Source organism: Rhinolophus sinicus, linkage group LG06, assembly GCF_036562045.2.
Source record: "Rhinolophus sinicus isolate RSC01 linkage group LG06, ASM3656204v1, whole genome shotgun sequence".
NCBI lineage: Eukaryota > Metazoa > Chordata > Mammalia > Chiroptera > Rhinolophidae > Rhinolophus > Rhinolophus sinicus.
In genome coordinates this window covers 30,148,568-30,167,552 of record NC_133756.1, presented here as the reverse complement: position 1 = coordinate 30,167,552, position 18,985 = coordinate 30,148,568, and the positions used below count along the sequence as shown (strand labels likewise).

General features: G+C 34.2%; 3 protein-coding genes across 15 annotated transcripts in view; 2 read left to right on the top strand and 1 right to left on the bottom strand.

Annotated features, from left to right (window-relative positions):
• Positions 1-4,246, top strand: part of DOCK7 (dedicator of cytokinesis 7) — a 188,247-nt gene extending 184,001 nt beyond the window's left edge. For all 11 annotated transcript variants that reach the window (XM_019731259.2, XM_019731324.2, XM_074334827.1 and 8 more), the window contains 2 exons: positions 954-1,121; positions 3,798-4,246. In XM_019731259.2, the coding sequence (XP_019586818.2) occupies positions 954-1,121; positions 3,798-3,840 (211 nt within the window). In that variant the 3' untranslated portion in view covers positions 3,841-4,246. The remainder of the gene's footprint in view (positions 1-953; positions 1,122-3,797) is intronic.
• Positions 4,247-6,477: 2,231 nt separating this feature from the next.
• USP1 (ubiquitin specific peptidase 1) lies at positions 6,478-18,539 on the bottom strand. Of its 2 annotated transcripts, none has more exons than XM_019731345.2 (9): positions 18,399-18,539; positions 15,838-16,076; positions 13,933-14,053; positions 13,249-13,353; positions 12,491-12,651; positions 10,708-11,393; positions 9,827-9,997; positions 8,989-9,190; positions 6,478-7,965 (listed from the first exon to the last, which is right to left on the bottom strand). In XM_019731345.2, exons 2-9 carry the CDS (start codon positions 16,005-16,007, stop codon positions 7,230-7,232), a joined length of 2,352 nt encoding a protein of 783 aa, XP_019586904.1. In that variant the 5' UTR covers positions 16,008-16,076; positions 18,399-18,539; the 3' UTR covers positions 6,478-7,229. The 2 variants fall into 2 exon arrangements, with proteins under 2 accessions (XP_019586904.1, XP_019586914.1); XM_019731355.2 differs by having other exon boundaries at positions 15,838-16,079; positions 18,399-18,538.
• Positions 18,540-18,655: 116 nt separating this feature from the next.
• The window catches only part of LOC109447235 (uncharacterized), a 32,712-nt gene continuing 32,382 nt past the window's right edge, over positions 18,656-18,985 (top strand). For both annotated transcript variants that reach the window (XM_019731380.2, XM_074334835.1), the window contains exon 1: positions 18,656-18,858. In XM_019731380.2, coding sequence (XP_019586939.2) covers positions 18,656-18,858 — 203 coding nt within the window. The remainder of the gene's footprint in view (positions 18,859-18,985) is intronic.

Genomic DNA, 18,985 nt, shown 5'->3' with positions numbered 1-18,985 from the left:
GTTGTTAACTATATTCCCTGTGCTGTACTTTACATCCCTGTAACTCTTTTTATAACTGGCGGTTTGTAATCCTTTTTTTTTTTTTTTTTTTTATTAGTTTCAGGTGCACAAGACAAAGTAATACTTAGACGTTTATCATTATATGCCTCACATTGTGTGAACCCCTCCCCCATCCACTTTCCCTCTGACATTGCACTAGCCATTACATTTCCACTGTCTCTATTTCTAATGCTATACTCCGCTTCTTATAAGTACATACATATACATACATATATATATATATATATATATATATATATATATATATATATACACACTATATATATATACACACACACACACACACACACACATATACAACATACAAACGTGTAGTTGACATTCATTATTGTTCAGCTTCAGCTTCAGGTGTACAGTGCAGTGATCAGGCATCTACATCATCCCTGAGGTGGTCTCCCTAATGAGACAAATGTCCATCGGATAACCTACATAATCTTTACAACGTACATTGTTTTTTAACATCCTTTTATTTATCAGAGTCCAGATATTTTTTCTTAAATATCTGAATAAATTGGATAAAGGATTATCAAGATCTATTCATTTAAGAAACATTTATTTGAACACAAGCAAACCACTGTACCAGTTGCCGTCAGTGCCTCATAAATGAGTATGCTTGTATCTTTACAGTGATTTTAGTTTAGTGGTGATATTTGAAAAAAATAGCTTCAGATTTAACATTGAAAGATACATAATTTTCAATTAAGTGAAAACTGGAAGTGAATGTTAGATTTTAAAGGAACTTAGTTGATCATCTGTTCTCTTCCCTAATCCTAATACAAGAGAAGATATTTAACATTCAACGGAGAAACTGAATGGCTTCGTCATATATATATCACTAAGCCCTCAAACTATTCCAGAAGAAATCTTTTGATAACACACTGGTTTTTTTCTAGGTGTGAGGATGCCTTAAGAAAAAATAAGAGCTTAATTGGGCCAGATCAAAAAGAGTATCAAAGGGAACTGGAGAGAAACTATCATCGCCTTAAAGAGGCCCTACAGCCTCTGATAAACAGAAAGATCCCTCAGTTATACAAGGCAGTATTACCTGTCACCTGCCACAGGTATGCTTATTTCTCTATTATTTTGGGTATCTTCAGAAAAATGAAATCTGCTTGAATTATTTAATAGTGAATTAGTGTAACTTTTATTACATGGTTTCAGATATTGTGTCTCCTGAAACCTAACAAGTTCAACTAGTATAAGCCTTTTATCATCTATACATAAATCAGCCTACAGGATAAAAGTCAGTTCTTTCCATAATTCATGAATCATAAAGTTGTGTTAAGTATTCATACGAACCAGGACACAATACATAAGTCTGGCCTCCTAAAACTATTCCTTTTAAAATCCTGTCACAGATTCTGGTATTTTTGTGGGAGAATTCACTAGAATATATCAGGAGCCAGGCATTTATTTCCCTCAGCTTTGATAGTGAATAGTATATTCTTCTAGATTTGTACTAACATAGGTAACCCTATTAAGTATAAGGAAAACTTCAACATTCATCTCCACTTTCTAAGTGTGACAAGGAAAATTAGAAATGGAAATAACTTGGAATTTCCGACAACTGGTCCTACCTAGTTCTACTTGAGCAGGTAATTTAATCTAATTTTCAGGTTTTTCCTTGGTAAAATTTCTTACCTTGAAGAGGTTGTGAAAGTTGAATAGCATGTAAAATTCCAAGGACAGTGCCGAACATTTTACTTTTTAGTACCTGAATTCTGGACAGAGCATTACTGCTAAAAGTCAACTGCTTTTTCTGTGTTTTGAAATCCAAATGTATGTACAACTATTGAATTATTGTGGCACCAATATTTTACCACCCTTTTCTATTGAACTGGTAACAGTAAAGCCATTAATTGTACTTAACCTGATTTATATTTGGAAGGCCTTTGAAGCTGCTTATATGAAAACACTGTAGAGGCATGGTATAATATACTACAAAAGAAATTTAAACTGGTATTTGAGTATCTGGGAATTAGTCCTTGTTCTTCAGTGATCTAATATTTTTGTACTTCGACCTCTGAAAAAAATGATCCACACTTTCATCCAAAAAATATCTACTAAGTGCCTGCTATGTGTCATGTCCTCTACAGGGAGCATGTAGCTTATCTGAACCTATTCCACAATATACAGAAACAGAGACCAGAGGGCCTGTTTTTGAACTTTTCTCTGACAAAATATTTTGCTTCCATCCTGTACTGATGTGAGACACCCTAGATGGTTTCCTCTTAAAATTCCCAATGGGAAGCAACACTTTTGGCTTCCCCTTCAATCTTTTTGGAATTTCTGCCTTCTTGCTGCCTGGAACCCCACCTCCACCAGTCTTATTCTCTGCAGTCAAAGGTGCTGGAAAGAGATTGCTGGGTCCCTGACGTAATCAGGCAGTTTCCTATGCCAGTCTCACTCCCTTCAAATCTCTCCAACTCCTTTCAGTGGAAAGACTATATTCTTCCTGTTTGATGGTAACTTTCCCTTACACTATTAGCCAGAGTTTTGCCTTCCTGTATGATCTGATTATGTTCAGTCCTCCAAGCTTACATTCTTAATATTTGCAGGTCGTTTTTAAGAATTTAGAAAAGCTCTTCTTAACAGTGTCTAGCTTTTAATAGTGCTACTTTCCCTGGAACCAAAAAAACCAAACTTTGAGATTCAAAGCTGAACATGACTTCTTTGTACCTGCCCTCTCCTTTCTTAGAGATTGTAAACCTCAGAATTTAACCTTAATAGCAGGAAGGATAAGTGAAAGAAATTAACTTAAGGATAAAGGAAAAGACATTAAGAGGTATTGAAGAATATTATTCTCTTCACTCTTAACATATTCTGAACTTAGAAAATAAAAATTCCTTAAAATTTGCATTTTTTATTTTGCTGATTTACAAAATCTGGAATATTATTTTGCAGTAGGCTTGTAAGGTATTAAGACAGTGGTTCTGAAAATGTGATCTGGAACCCATGAGGTGAGGGGTCTGAGACCTTCACGGGTTCCTGAGTCAAAGCTAATTTTATATTAATACCAAATATTATTTGCCTTTTCCACTGTCACTCTCTTACAAGAGTACAATAGTTTTCCAGAGACTACATGCAATGTGATATTGTAAGACTAAATGCAGAAGCAGATAGGAGAATCTAGGTCTTCTATTAAGCCAGACAATAAATATGTAAGAGTGCCACTCATCTAAAATTTCTTTCAAGTTTTTAATAAACAATTCTATTTATAGTAATATGAAATGGGTTATTTTGTAAAATAATTTAAAATTTTGTTTTAATTTATAATATGGTAAATATCAGTATATAACCCACATAAACAAAAGCTTCCTGGGGCCCTCAATTTTTAAGTATAAAAAAGACCTAAAACCCAAGTTTGAGAACCACTGATTTAAGACATAGAATATTTTAAAGAAACACCTTCCTTTTGCCTTTTATTATAATAACCACAAAAAAATATTTTCCTTGTTTTATAATATCTAATGTACCTATTAGACCAATGAATAAAAATGATCAATGGACTTGGCAAAGTGGTTAGTGTAACACACTTACACTTTTAATCTATAGAAAAGCCAGAAATACAAGGCAGAGTAACTTAAAAGTTAATAAGAAGTCAGGTGGCAAAAAGCTTTAAAGTTATTTTTTGATAGCAAACTTTTGAGATAACTCTGGCAGAAAAAATGTAAAACATATTTTAAAGGAATTCTGTAAAAACTGTTTACTTATAATTATATCCTTTTTCTTCCCAGAGATTCCTTCAGTCGAATGAGCCTGCGCAAAATGGATCTCTAAAATAAATACTTGTTTTATTCTTTTGAAAAGAGCTATGTATTCAACATTGAGTGTGAAAAGTTAAGATCTATTGAAAAATAAGACTTGGGACTTAATTCTGGAAATTATAGCACTAATTTACTCATTGAAGAATGCAGTGGCCAAAACTGTAGATTGTTCGAAGTTTGAGACTCATGGCTATGGCTTCTAATGTTCTGGTAATATGCTGTTATCTTTTTTGAAGACATTTCAGTGACTCAAAAGGTACACTATACGTTTACCATTATTTATACCATAGCTAATGTTAAATTTATTTACTTTAAGTTTGTACTTTTTAATTTATATTACCATTTATAGATTCATTTTGGAACCATTTTAAATGTAGTAATGCTTATTTTAAAGGTACCATTAAATATGTGAACGTTTACACTAATTTTACTGAGTGGGACTTTAAAAAATTTCTTTATTGACAAAGGCAGAGAGTAAGTTAAAGCTGATCAAGAACTAGTTCCAAAACTAGCAAAAAGGAAAGTAAAAAAATTGACAGTCACTTTATGACCCCAAAGTCTCAAATTAAATAAACAAATTAATGGGTGTAGATATTGATAGCTGGTTCATGAAACCTTTAAACTGGTTTCTAAGCTATTGGGTAGGTGCAAAAGTAATTGCAGTTTTTGCAATTTAATCTTTTAAACCACAATTACTTTTGCACCAACATAGTATTTTCCATTTAGATCCCCCCAAAAGGGACTTAGACTAAATTGCAGAAATAACTTTACCTAATAAAATTTTCATCTGTAAATTACATACAGGGATAGCTAATACCAGTGACAGTAGCTTGATCTTTGACTCTCAACCTTATTACTCTAATGATATTGGTAAGAACTTACTGACTCAGCAACTAAAATGATTCTTGAATTTCAAATTAAACAAGCCAGTCATGCTTTTAGTGTTCTAAACTGTTATTAGAAATCTGCTTTAAAGCTATCTTACATCACCATGAAAATAACATTAACAGCTGCTCTTTGATTTTAATCTACCCGTTGAATGAGAAGTTGTATTTTTTAAACTTGTATAGATTTTACAAATTACATGTAATAAGTAAAATTAGCTGTTTTAATTAAAATTAAGAATTTAAAATAACTTTATAAGAAACTAATGCAAACATTTTTTGACAATTATTTGGCAAGTTTTTCCAAGAAAGCGCATTAATGATTTCTGGATTTTTTTGAATGTTTTTTCTTTGTGTGGTATTGTATCTTATAGAAAGTCATCATTTATAGTCTCTCCCTTTTACTGATCAGTTACATGAATCACGTAGAACTGATCAAATTTAATACAGTGCCTTCATTCTGTAGTTGATGTTGAAAACATGATCTCAAAAACATCTGATTCTCCTGAGTGCAAAGGTGATGGCTGATATCTACGTTCTCTGGCCAACCTTTATAACGGGCAATATCATCTCAAATTCCTCTTATCTACATCAATTCAGACTGAATCACAAAAAGGTTTTTCAGATGTGTCTATAATGTTGGACCACAGGGGTTAACTCAGGAGTATAACCTCAAAAATATATTTGGGGACAGAGGATCCAGAGGAACAATAAGGAAAGAAAGTTAAGAATGGAAACTCATTAAAACAAAAGGTAACATACTCTCTTCTTTAGGGTGGGGGTGGAGGTAGACATAAGGGGGAGAATATTAAATAATCCTGAGGTCATTTCTCATTAGGTTACATTTATGTAAGTTTGAATTGTTTCACACAAATCTCAGTGACAATATCAAGACTTTAAACATTGATATAATTATGACTTAATTATGTGTTTACGAATTGTTTTCTGACTTGTCTCAGAAGACGCTTCCTCCTAAACATTGGTATACTGAACACTTGCTAACTTCCCATGTACTCCAATTTTCTTTAAACTTTCTCGTATCAGGAATCTATACTAGATTGATTGTCCCTTGAGTATTAGAGGCCCAGGTTCTATCCTAGAACTATCCCATCAGAAGTTTACGGGTAATGTTCAGAGCTGTTTCTTTTTAAAAGTTCCATTAGTGATTCTGAATATAGGTAAGAACCGTGACTTTTTATATCACACCATCTTATGCAAGAATGTAAGACATTATTTAACTATGTAACTAATTTATTTAGTTGACAGGCACTCTTGTTGAAAAGGGTGTAACAGTATTATTCCAGTAACATTTATATATTCTTTAGTTTTTTTTAGTATTAGTACCAAGAATGTCCTTTAGCAAGTCATAAAGTAACTGATCATTTACCAATTTAATGTAGTGTATTTAAGTAAAAATTCAACAGTTTTTATGTGTTCCCAAAGCATCATCTTAAGCTCTCCAGTTCTGGATTCCATTAAGGTTGTATGTCTAATTGAAAGAACAACTAGAATGTAACAGTTCTTACTGGAAATTTCTTTTAAGTATGACAACTTAGATGGACAAAGCACAATTTGAACTCTCCTGTTTGAAAATTTCTTTACTCCAATTGTGAGAAAGTATCATTATTAAAGGTAATTATGTGTTTATTTCTTCTATGAATGTGTGTACAAGGTGTATATATATATTATACACATTCTGTTCTTTAAGAGAACCCAGCTTATTTATGGTAGAGATATGCAAGTTTTAAAAAAATTGAGCATTTGTATAGTTTTTAAGTATTTTAAATTTTATTGACCTTCTGGTTTTTAAAAAAAGTAAAACTTAAGGTCACACCTCTAAGTTTGATAATACTATATACAGATCATGCAGAATATTACTGTGAAGAGATACAAATTAGTCCATGCCCAAAAAGATTTACTAGAGTACAGAATCATCTTCATAAATACATACAAAAATGTTGTGAAGGACTTTCCATGTTTTCTGAGACACTTTCAAAGTGATTCAAGGCACAAAATGTACACCACTGTGAATACATACAGAGTCCAGACTTTGTGCCTCTAATACAGCCCATCAAAGATTTGGCTTCATGACTTATAAAATTAAATGTACTGAAATGAGATTCTGCTTCTTAGCTGAAAAACCATAGGACCTATATATAAACATCATGTAGATAATTACTCCAAAATATGGAGATACAAATACAATCACTTTATTTTAAAAAGCAAACACAAAAGATAGGTGTAAATTCAAGTGTTTAAATGCTTCCATTTTGAATAATTCAATTAAGAACCTATACAAGTTTGTTCCCAGAAGTTAATGCATAACTAGTCTCTACAAAGGAAAATGAATTCTAAAAATTAACATGGTTTTCAATCATTCAAATTTCACTATATAAAAACCTAGAGAGACCAATATCCAATAGCTTCAAAAGCTAAGCTAAAGAATCTTTGATGTAATCAACTTTACCAATGTTTGCCTGGGTCTGTTTACTATATACACAAGGAAAATACACTCATTTTACAGTTTCTTATAAAATAGCAAATAAGGAGTAGATGTAGGAGATGTAGATGGGGAAAGAGAATTCAAAAAGTCTTTCTCTTCAGTAACTTTTACTTCAGAATCATCAAAAAGCAACCACTTCCCCTCATACTCCTTTAAGCTTTGCACTACGTATGAAATTTTGTTCTCAAATCCACTAATGTTAATGCCTGTTTGCTCACTGGATTCCGTGTTTCTATCAAATTCATGGGTCCCATTAGTATTGTTAGCCTCCGAATTTCTATTTTCAGCAAATGCTGTACTGGCAACTTTATCAGGGTTAGACGCTTTGTTGTATAGCTCATAATCTGCTTTGCTCTTTTGTCCTCCAAGAAGTCCAACAGCTTCTACAGTTTTTTTGTTCAAAACTTTACTTGGCTGTGTGTTTCCATTGACTCTAATTGACATTTCTTCATCATCATAATTTTCAACCACACCCCTTGCTTCCTCCTCATTCAATGGTTCTGGCTTACCCATGTCACACATTTGGTCGACCACAAAATTTTCCTTATCTAGTTCTAAACTGTTGAGGTCGGTGACTTTAACAGAGGCAGTGTAGTGCCCACTACTAATTGTAATGCCACTATGCATCACAACTGCAAATAATCCATAGCTGTCGTTGGTTGGCTTTGTACTCCATTCTTCTAGTGACAATTTAAGAGGTGTCAGTAAAGGAGTGTTGATCTTGGAAAGTCCACCACCGTAACAATCAAACCTTTGAAAGGAAAAAAAAAAAGGTTTTCTGCAATTCCACTTTATTTATATATATGTATATATGTGTGTGTGTGAATATATAATATATTCAGTTTTATACCCAATGTGAAACCAAGGAAAAGTTTGAATGAATCTTTAATATTTAGTGCTCATATGAATAAACACAAAATAAAAGCAAGACCAATATTTTGTATACTTATGTTTACACAAAGAAAAAGTACTGCAGTAAGTGCTAAGATACAAGTGTTTTTTGAAGGCTATATGGCATTCTCTCCCCCATTTTCTTTTTCCTAATTTTGTGCAGTTAAGAAAATAAACAGGATTTTAAAAAAACACTGAACTTCAAACCAAAATCCTTTACATTTTAATAAGTCATTTTAAGGTGTGGTCTATCTCTACCAAGATTTAGGGACAAAAATAAAATAGTATTGTAACCAAGAAGTAGTCCCCTGAAAGAAAGGACCGTATGTCATTCTTCTGGCACAATAAAGTTTGCGGAGAACTACTGAGAAGCCCTCATGGTAATTTCAAACAATTTATTACTATAGAAAGGACTAAAATTACAATGACATGTATACGTGTAAGAAAAAGTCAAGACTATCCAAAATTTTACTTATCTTTTAATAGCTTTTAGATATTTAACTTTTCAACTATAAAAGAATCTCTCAAATTACTCAGATTAGTTTGATTTCCTGGCTTACCTTAAAACTAAAATAATTTTGCCTTTTTCTCCCCTTAAAAAAAATCTTGATGTGTACAAAATTTGTTCCCTGTTTTAATCAATTCAGCTGTATCTAATAAGGAACGAGAAGATGTGTGAAAAAAATCACAGGCTATGTATTCATATAAAAAGGATTTAAACTTGTATTTTTACAGGGAAACTTTTAATAACAAGGCAATCTTTATAAATCTAACACAATCTTTATAAATTACTTCATTTCAGTAGTTTATATACTATTTTGAACACAACTTCCCTTATATAGCTGCTCATTTTCTTCATATAGAATTTATTTATAATACTCACTCCAAGCCACTAGCAGCAAAGCACTTCAAATGAATGGTTATAACTTCAGGCATTTTGTCAAACAAAAGACTTCGTTCAGCTTCAGTATAATGATGGCAATTTTCACAGAAATATTTATCTTCTCCTACAATTCTCTCCACTGAAGCAAATTGTGAAATTGCCCATCGCAGGGTCTTCATTTCTGTTTTTGGCTCTGGAGAAACTATATAAGAGAATCCTTTCACTCACAAATGAAAAATGTCTCATATATCAATTTCCACAAAGTTCCTTGTTCAAAATTAACATGCAATTTCAACTGACTTCCAATAAACACTATTTTTTGTTTCAGAAACTCTAAGTTCATCCTCAACAGTATACGTAGTTTTCAAATATTTATATTTGGTCAGCCAAAAAGTAGGTGATAGGGACAGGAAAAACAAACCTAGTCTCTGACTTGGTCTAAGAGAGACTTTAGTTTCTATTTAATAGCCACTTTCCAATTCCGAACAGGTAAACCAGCCTCATGATTACTTACCATAACATTTCCATACTTTTTGTGGTTTATACCAGACAAAATAGTGGCTCAAATATTGTGTTAAAAAAATATCCTCAGTAGCTCTGAGAAATTCTGGTACTTCAAAGTTATCAAAGCATTTCACTTTCTCATTACAATCTACCCATAAAAATAAAGATACCAAAATTTCCCAAATGCTATTAACAAATGAAGCTATATAAACAGATTTTATTGTACCAAAGACACTAAAAGCCAGCTTTTTCTCAATAATTATACAAGCTATTATTAGACTGTTTGTTGAAGAAAACTATTCCATGGTTCTTACAAAACTCCAATTTTGCTTACTTTCAGAACTCTCATCTACTTTGGAAAGCTCATCTTCTTGTACTGGCACACTGATGTCTTGAAAATCTTCTCTTCTTTCTGTTAAACTTTCACATTCTAAGCAACGAGTCCTTAATACCAGCTGACCTTGAAATAATTTCTCTACTAGCTCAAAACCAATTTGCTCTGTGCCTAAAACAAAAATAGCAAAATTTAAGTGTGTACAGATAAGTTTTTCAGTATAGCCTAAATAACCACATTCCATTTAAAGCATATCATGAATAAAAGGCTGATTTTCATTGCACTTGCTTATGAGCATTAAGAAGTGCCTTATTCATGAAACAAATTCTCTGTAAAGATAGTTTTGAATATGAATTATTGTCTCTAAAAAAGAGGAGTCATAACTGTCTTTATAACTCCATTCCCAAAGACATACCCCCTTACAGAATAACACCAAAATAAGGATGACACTTTTGGTAAAAGCATATCAATACTACACATTTTGCCTGAGATTTGTAGATCTGGAAGAAACTAGATAGACATCAGCACAAGTAGTGCAACTACTTAGTTCTGCTTAAAAATTTCATTTCACTAAATGCAATACCTTCCATGAGTTTACATCAAATGCTGCTTACATAAAGGGGTAAAATATTATTCTTTTCATTAAAATGTATCGAACTCCCCTAGTTTATAAACCATAAATTAACATTACCTTAAGATTTAGACACACATACAAATATACCTAAGCACAGTGCTTGAAACACCAGTTCACATTTAGTGTTGTATTTCTTTCTATTTAAACAAAACTTGAGCCAGATTTGTATTGCACGTGTACCTAAAATTCCACTTCTGTAATTGTTAATCCGCCTCCCTATCAATGTCTAAGAATAAGTTATACTGACCTTTGTTTATGGGCTTAACTTCATTACCATTAACGGGCTTAACATTATCCCCTGGAGGTTCAAGTCCACAACCATTAGTTGTGCTATCATTTTCACACTTCCCAGAGTCCTCTTCAAGATCATATTCATTTTCTTTAGATTGTCCTTTGGGTCCTTGGTTTATTTTCCCCAAACTACAGAATTTAGAAAGAATGCCGGGTTGCTTAGCTGCAGACTTGAACCAATTTATTTTAACTCTTGATTTCTTTAGTGAGGGTCTTGCACTCTCGTTTTCAGAAATGTACTTGGGGATTATTTTAGGAGGCACCTCTAATGTATCACCTGTAGCTTTTCTTTTTGATCTGGTTTGTCTCTGGTTCTCTTCAAATGACTGGTGTTCCTTGGATACCTTAACTTTTTTCTTCATATTACCAAATTCAGTGTCACTTTTTCTTTTCCCATTTCCTTTTGGGAGTTTTTCTTTATAGTCTTCAGAATGCCTCATATTGTCCATCTCCATGCTGTTAATACTACTAATTTCCTCTTTCTGATGAGGTTTTTCTTCTACCTTGTTAGATAATTCTGCCACATTTTTTACTTCTTCTTTTTTTAGGAGTTGGCATGTTTCTTGAATGTTTCCCAAAATACACTGTAATACTTCCTGTGCATCATGCTGTAGATATCCTTCATACATAGGGTTGAGTTCCCTATAAATATAAATTTCCATTTCATATATTCTAGTTTTGAAGATGTAATACAAAAAAGAAAACCTTTCTATGTAGAAATGAATTCATTTTTATAGGAATATCATCTTTATTTTAAAACTCTAAAAACATTTATTTAGCTAATTTGAAACTTACCTAAACTTGTAATTACAAGTAAAAACAATTTTACCTCATTTTCATTATCACAAAAACTATGATACTGTTCAAATATGCTAATATGTAGTGTTTACCATGTACCAGGTTTTATTCAAAATGCTTTTTATATTACATCATTATATTACACACAACAATTCTCACAGTAACCCCGTGAAGTACGTACTACTGTCACCACTATTTACAGATAAGGTAACCTGCCTCAGGTCACAAAACTAGCTAAGATACAAAGCTAGGATTCAAACGTACTCTTCACAACCATGCTACACTGCCTCTTAACAAACGTATTATAATGTGTTACACCTGGATTTATTCCTAACCAAATGATTAGATAATTTTTAAAGCCTTAACCTGTAACATTTTGGATACGGCTATTTTATATATAGGATAAAGTTTCATTTTTTTAAAACAATACTATAATCTAATCCAGTTAACAGTTCTCTTCTAAGCACATACAACAAAAACAGAGTATTTGGAATTCATAGTTCTAATGCATAATATATTTTGATTACAGACCTATAATTCATAATCTGAAATCCTTAGGACCAAATGTGTTTGGGAATTCAGAATTTTTCATATTAAAAAAGATAATACGGCACATACTGCCGTATTTTTTTAATATGAAAAATTGATAGGGGGCAGCATCGCCTAAATAAACACATTACTATTTCTACAGAAAAATGTATGAATATTCACATTACAGATAACCATGAATAAAAACTACAAATAACCTCATAAATTTGATTTAATGAATTTAGTACCTTATGAAAAAATTTCTAGTTTTTGCAGCCTCTGGGATATTAAGGACTATAGATCTGCAGTTTCTATTTTCTTTGCCCTCTACTGCCATTTGTTCATGTATCACTCTCCTGCAAAGAGCAATCAGGAATGAAACTGGAATCCTAAAATTATATTATAGGCTATACCTGAGTGTGTTAAGTAGTCGCCTTGGCTGAGTAGCCAGTTCATCAGTATATTTCTCTGGATTTAAGAGAAAACTAGCCTGAAGCTGTTCAACTGAAATGATCAAGGATTGTAAACTGCATATTAGTTCATAACTTGCCAAAGAATCTTCTTTACAATTTCCCTGTCAAGGAAGAAACACACAAATCAGTATTTTTATTTATGAACAAATTAAGCACCTTGCCCCTTGTCTTTGTCTCACTAAACAAAACTAGCTTTTCTAAATTTAACTTCACTGTAGCACTAATTTTATGGAAGTATAAAAATAAACTTTAAAAACTTTTAGGAGTATTTCTGGTTACTTTCTATTAAATAAATGATAATGTTTTTCTAATTATGTATAAGTTCAAGTTTTCTTGATATTAAATTTTTAAAGTGAGTCAAATGGAAAACAATAGATCAATTATCAGGTGGTACAAGGGTATGATAAATTGTGATGGTGGTATACAAATGAAAATGTTTACTGGTAAACAATAAATTAAAGAACTGGAGAAGACACTGTAAAAGGGGATAAGCTAATTAGCTGCCTTGCAAGAATCAAAAATAATTACCTTTGTGATAATGTAAGATACTGAGAAATTCAAGTCTCAGTTATAGTTTGTTAACTGAGAAATAATCTTTGTCATCCTCCACCTAAATCCTGTGTATCTATTACTTTATTTCTAAGCAAGTGGATTTCCATAAATTTACTTTTTATATTTCCTATTCTTTTATTTTGTACCTTATCTTTTTGATTGACTTCATCTTTAAGAGCTTCTTTCTTCCTTGAAATAATATTAAATAAGTGCTTCACTCCAGATTTAAAACCAGGACAAAAATACAATACCTGTAAAAAGTGAGAATGTCTAAGTGTTTACTGAATAAACAACAATAATATACCTAAGGTCATTCAAACACTATCATGCTTTTTGTAGAGCACTTTCAAATGTGCATTACTTAAACTTCTGAGATTAAGATTTGTGTCAAAAATTATTCTCCATTTCATCATCATAGCATACTGTCTTCCCTCACTGGCAACAAAGTACTGAACCTGAGCAGATATTGCTAAGACTTGTGTTTATAAGGGTACAACATAAAACAGATACAGTTCCAAGGGTTAAAATACTTATCCCCATAGCACCAGGAATTGGGCAGAAAAACTAAAGGTTCAGCATCTTCCATTTAACCCAGGTCTACTCAATTTTGCTATCCCAATTTTGTTTAATATATCACTTTATCCTGCCCCAAAGGAAGTTTGTAACACACAACTTAGAATCATTATTATTACTTTAGCCCATTCTGATTTATTTACAGTCAAAGGTAAAGATAGTATGGACAATTAAAATCCTCCAATCTGAAATTCTCAGAAACGTTGTATCATTCCTTGCTACTAAAATTTTATTATATAGCAAGATTGTCAATTTACCTGAAGTATACTATTAAGATAACAAGTATTGCCGAGATTGTTCAGTCCCACAAATGGTAACAAGTTTTCTCTCTTCTCACAGTTCATAGGTGAGGACTGTGCTGCAGGAACAACTTGATCACTAAGTATAAAGGGGAGAAAAAAGGTATAATGATATATCTTAAAGAAACAAAGTCGAAATATTACTTCCCTAGATTTAGTCTTTTCCCAAAAGTTAAATGATCTGAAAAGTATATGGATTTTATTCAGATGACATTTTAAGAGAAGAAATCTGCACAGGTGCAAAAATTGCTGTACTCCCAGAATAAAAATTTTACAAGCACTTTAAAAACATTATTACATTCAACAAGTCTCAAAATAATACCATCAAGATGCTATTTACCCCATTTTACAGAGTAGAAAATTGAGGAACTGATATGGTGACTTGTTAAGCCAATGGTACTTTGATCAAGTATAGCTGACCCTTGAACAATATGCGGGGGGGAGAGGGAGGGCTGAGGTACTGACAGCCCCCCCACGCATGGTTGAAAAATCCCTGTATAGCTTTTGACTCCCCAAAAACTTAACTGCTCATAGCCTACTGTTGATCAGAAGCCTTACCAATAATAAAAACAGTTGATTAACAAATACTTTGAACGTTATATGCATTATACTGTATTCTTACAATAAACCCAGAGAAAGAAAATACTAAAATCATAAGAGAAAATACATTTATGATATTTACTGAAAAACACCAGCACATAAAACCCTGTTGTTCAGGAATCAACTGTAGTTTAACAATAGAAATTTGGGAATAACCGATTATGACAATATTTAGGAAAGGCTGCACTATCTAACAAGTCAGATTCTATTAATAAGAGAAAAGAGTCTATGAACAGAATTATATAGCTGTCCCTCACTTAAAAAGGAATTGTCCAAGTTTATAATTCTAGTACTGTGTTTCCCCAAAAATAAGACCTAGCCGGACAATCAGCTCTAATGCGTCTTTTGGAGCAAAAATTAATATAAGACCTGGTCTTATATTATAGTAAAACAAGACCGGGTTTTATATTAATTTTTGCTCCAAAAGACGTATTAGAGCTGATTGTCTGGTGAGGTCTTATTTTTGGGGAAACATGGTACCTGACTTTAACAAACAGTAGGTCATCACAGAATTCTTTATTTTATAGCTGCTATTACTATAGCACCTCAAAGTGTGTATAGGCATGAATGCTGGTAAAGAAAAGGTTCACACACAATCTCCTAAAATGATTATTGGTTAATATTAGGAAATTACACATGAAACCAAATCCACATTAGCCATTGAGCAGAGTGCCTATCTGTTGAATAGGAAGCTAGCGTAGACTCCAACTAGACCAACTACTGGTGGAATAAAGTACTACATTTTGTTCTGATTTCATTCAATGAAGGATTTGCATCAAAAGCATTTGTTTTTAAGCTTATGTGAAATACAATCTGTATGCCCCAACAGCTTTGATAATTCATATACTAGGTATGTCTACAAAGTTTAAATAGCTCAGGTAACTGTCAAGTCTTCTGAACCAAAAAAAAAAAAAAGAAAAACAGAAAAAAAGAACCTATTTCTTCACCCGTACATAAAATGTGTTGTACTACAATCAAGTTCAAATTAATAAACAATTTTAGTCAATAAATATTTCTCCAAGTTAGTCTAATTGGCTGAACACAATGTGAATGAGTTAACATGGATGTGATGATCCCTGAGAGGAACCACCAGTTTTGCTGTTCCTACTATATACTGTTAGACTTGTTACACAAACGTGTTTTCTTGGTTTTTTTGCCCCTGTGGACTATCAAGTCAGAATGTCTTGAAGTATCAAACCAAGTTGACTGCTTCTTCATTGATGTGGAATTTTAAAAGTACAGAAATATACTTAAGATACATACATTTCAGATCCTCTATATTCAGAAGCTTTTTCTTCATTTTCTTGAGAATCTGTGAAATCCAAGGCTCTCTTAGTTTCCTTTTTCTGAAAAAACTTCAAGGAAAGTCTGTTTTTCTTTGATGGACTACCTTTTGAAAGCCCATTACTTTCACTAGGTATGACACCAGGCATTTTCTCTTCAAATCCCAAAGAGTTGACAAGAATTAATTTATACAGGGACGATATAATCACCAATCATATCTGCTAATCACAAAAAAAGGTTTCATTAGTTTTCAAAAGTTTCCTTTGTTATCAGCTGTAGACAATAAAATCAATTTTGAAAACAAATTTACCAAGGAATAATACTAATTAGAACTTAATATGTGAAAACCTAGGGCGGCTGGATGGCTCAGTTGGTTAGAGCACAAGCTCTTAACAGCAAGATTGCCAGTTCGATTCCCAAAATGGGCCAATGAGCTGTGCCCTCCACAACTAGATTGAGAAACAACGATCTGACATCCTGGAGAAACACACCGTTCCCCCAATATTCCCCAATTAAAAAAACACAAAAAAAACACCCTAATACCTGGGAATAACAGACAGTCAATGTTCTACTGTTTGTCATTGTCCTTAACTTTCTTACACAACATAAAATAAGATACTGAACTAACTTGAGCCTATTAGATTAAGGGTTACATTATCAAATACCCCATTTTAGTAGACCTACACTAAAGTATTAAGGAGTAAAACTTTAATTTTTATTATAATTTATTCATTCAGAAAATACTGAGCAACTACCATCTCTATAAAGTAGGAGAAGGGAAACAGAAGGATGAATGGGAATCAAAGGATGCTGGAAATGAATGAGTCTTCCTTCTAAGGCCTTTTCTAATTGTATCAATACATGAAATAAAGTCTCAAAGAGACTTTAAAGTATAATTTGCATACAAGAAAAGGCATAGATCTGGTGGTGGGAAAACAAAACGAGTGAAAATAAAATAATGAAAGTTGAGATAGTGGTGCACTTCTGTAAGAAAAATTGCTACACTTTGTGTATATAAAATTCTTATGCACTAGAAACCACAATACACTGACTTTCCAAAAATTTTTTAAACTAGATTGTTTAAAACAATGTTTTGTGTAGGAAAAAAGTGATTTGGTTTACCATTTGCAACCTTTCTTCCCAATTTTAAAGTAAAACTTTTGGATAAAAAAAAAAAGACAGTATTTATGGTAGTTATTTTATACATCAGTTCTATTTTTTTTTTTTAGGCTATCTAGGGGAAAATTATCTGACTGCAGTATTATGAGAACCCAAAAAGCTCAACAATCCCTTTCAAATATAGATACAGAGTAATACCATGAACTAACAAAATTCACTCTAATTCTGTTCTTACTAAGTATTTCACTAGGTTGCCTCTAATCTGGGAATTCACAACACTGAACTCAGCAGTGAAACCACATTTTTGATACTCAACTCAGGAATAACTGGAAAGCTGACCAATTTCCCCATTCCCTCTCCAACTCAATTTACTCTCCTGGCCACTTAAATGCTACTGATAAAATGCTATCATGAATGATGAACCAGCCTGCGTTAAGTTGTAAGGCATCTCTAAGCATTAATGATTCTTGTAAAAGGTTTTTCTCGGGAGCCAATTCTAATAAATGATGGAAACTGGATTATCTAAGAGACAGAGTAACCGGTCTTAAGTCAATAGAAGAAAAACTTATCAAGCAGCTGAAATAACGGATTCCATCAATCCTAATCAATAACCAACCCTCCTGGCTCCCTCAAAGTAATGATTAAACTGAGAACATAACATTTTACCAGATGCCGTATATTAAGCTATACTATGTCTTGCTTCTGATAACTGGGGGTTGTTACATAAAAAATGTTTCTTCTGTAGTCTAAATCAAATTTCGCAAAAAACACAGTGAATCGAACATTAATAAATGACAGCGTGAATAAATGACAGCGTCAATCCTGTCCCACTAGTTTTAAGTTCTTTACAAAACGACACGACTCAATTACAATTTTTCACGAAAAATGCAGAACAATTAAGGATAACATCCTCTTCAAACGTTTAAGACACCTGGCGTTCGTTCTACATACAGAAAAATTAAAAGTTAAACTGTGCGGTAAAATTTAGCAATTACCTACACAGGACAACGTGAGTGAACACATTTCTTCTCCCTACCCTGCAGCACTCTACGAACGCAAAAGAAAGTGAAAGATGACTAGATGGTGCTGAAGTCGGTGCCTGTCAGACACTGCATTGGGCACAGCGGCAGGCTGGCCGGTGGCGCCCTTAGACCGAACCACAGCTCCTGGGCCCCCACGCCCGTGGAGTTGGCCTATTTACGCCCAGTCCGCACCTGCCTTCTCGACTCCCAGCCGCCGCCAGGAGGGAGCGCCCCGCCCGGTGTGCAGAGGGCTCGGCAGCTCTGCGAGAACGCAGCACCAGTACAGCCCCGGGTCTTCCCCGAGGCGCCGACGCCGTGTCCCAGAGCAGCCCCACTCGGGAGCCGGCCCAACTTGTCTCGGCTGCCGGCACCGACCCCTCCTCCCCGGGCCCTCCGTACCTGGTCATGGCCCAAAGCGAGGTCCGCGGCGGTGACGCCGGCGAGTCGAATAGGGATGAGAGTAAGTGCGACAGATGAGATCTTGCCCCGAGCCCGCGGAGCCTCCGACCCGTGGAAAAGCTGGTCGAATCGCCCTCCCCGCGGGGGAGTGACCATTCGCTCTCAAAAGCGGGAACCCGGGCCGCCGCTCGGTCCTGCGGTGCGCCGGCACCAACTACATCCCCGGAGCGGCGCTCGCCCGCGCCTGCCCCGGGAGGATGAGAAGCGCAAGAAGTAGTCCCACTGCCGAAGCGCCTGAACCGCTAGGGTCTTTCCCACTCCACTACCGAGGGGAACTTGGCGCGTTTTCCTCAGTCTCAGGACCCCCGTGTTTTAGCCTCCGCCCGCGCCAGCGCCGCGATTGGAGGTGGCGTCCTTCGAAGATGCCGGTTCTAGTCTCCACGGTGCAGAGACGCGAAAGGTAAGAGCCACCTCGCGACCGCCACTCGCACCCCTGGTACGCACGGACTCCGGAACCAGCTGGAACGGTAGTTTCCCCAAGATCCTAACGGGTTCTGCAGTTTCAAACAGCGCAGGCACTGTCACGG

What these genes read in the sequence shown, in the direction of transcription:
- USP1 (XM_019731345.2), bottom strand. Translation starts at nt 16,007, where the DNA reads ATGCCTGGTGTCATACCTAGTGAAAGTAATGGGCTTTCAAAAGGTAGT. An exon ending in AAGTCAATCAAAAAGATAAG is followed by an intron (nt 12,652 to 13,248) that starts GTACAAAATAAA and finishes CTTCCTTGACAG; the next exon opens with GGAAATTGTAAAGAAGATTC. An exon ending in CGACTACTTAACACACTCAG is followed by an intron (nt 11,394 to 12,490) that starts GTATAGCCTATA and finishes TTATATTTATAG; the next exon opens with GGAACTCAACCCTATGTATG.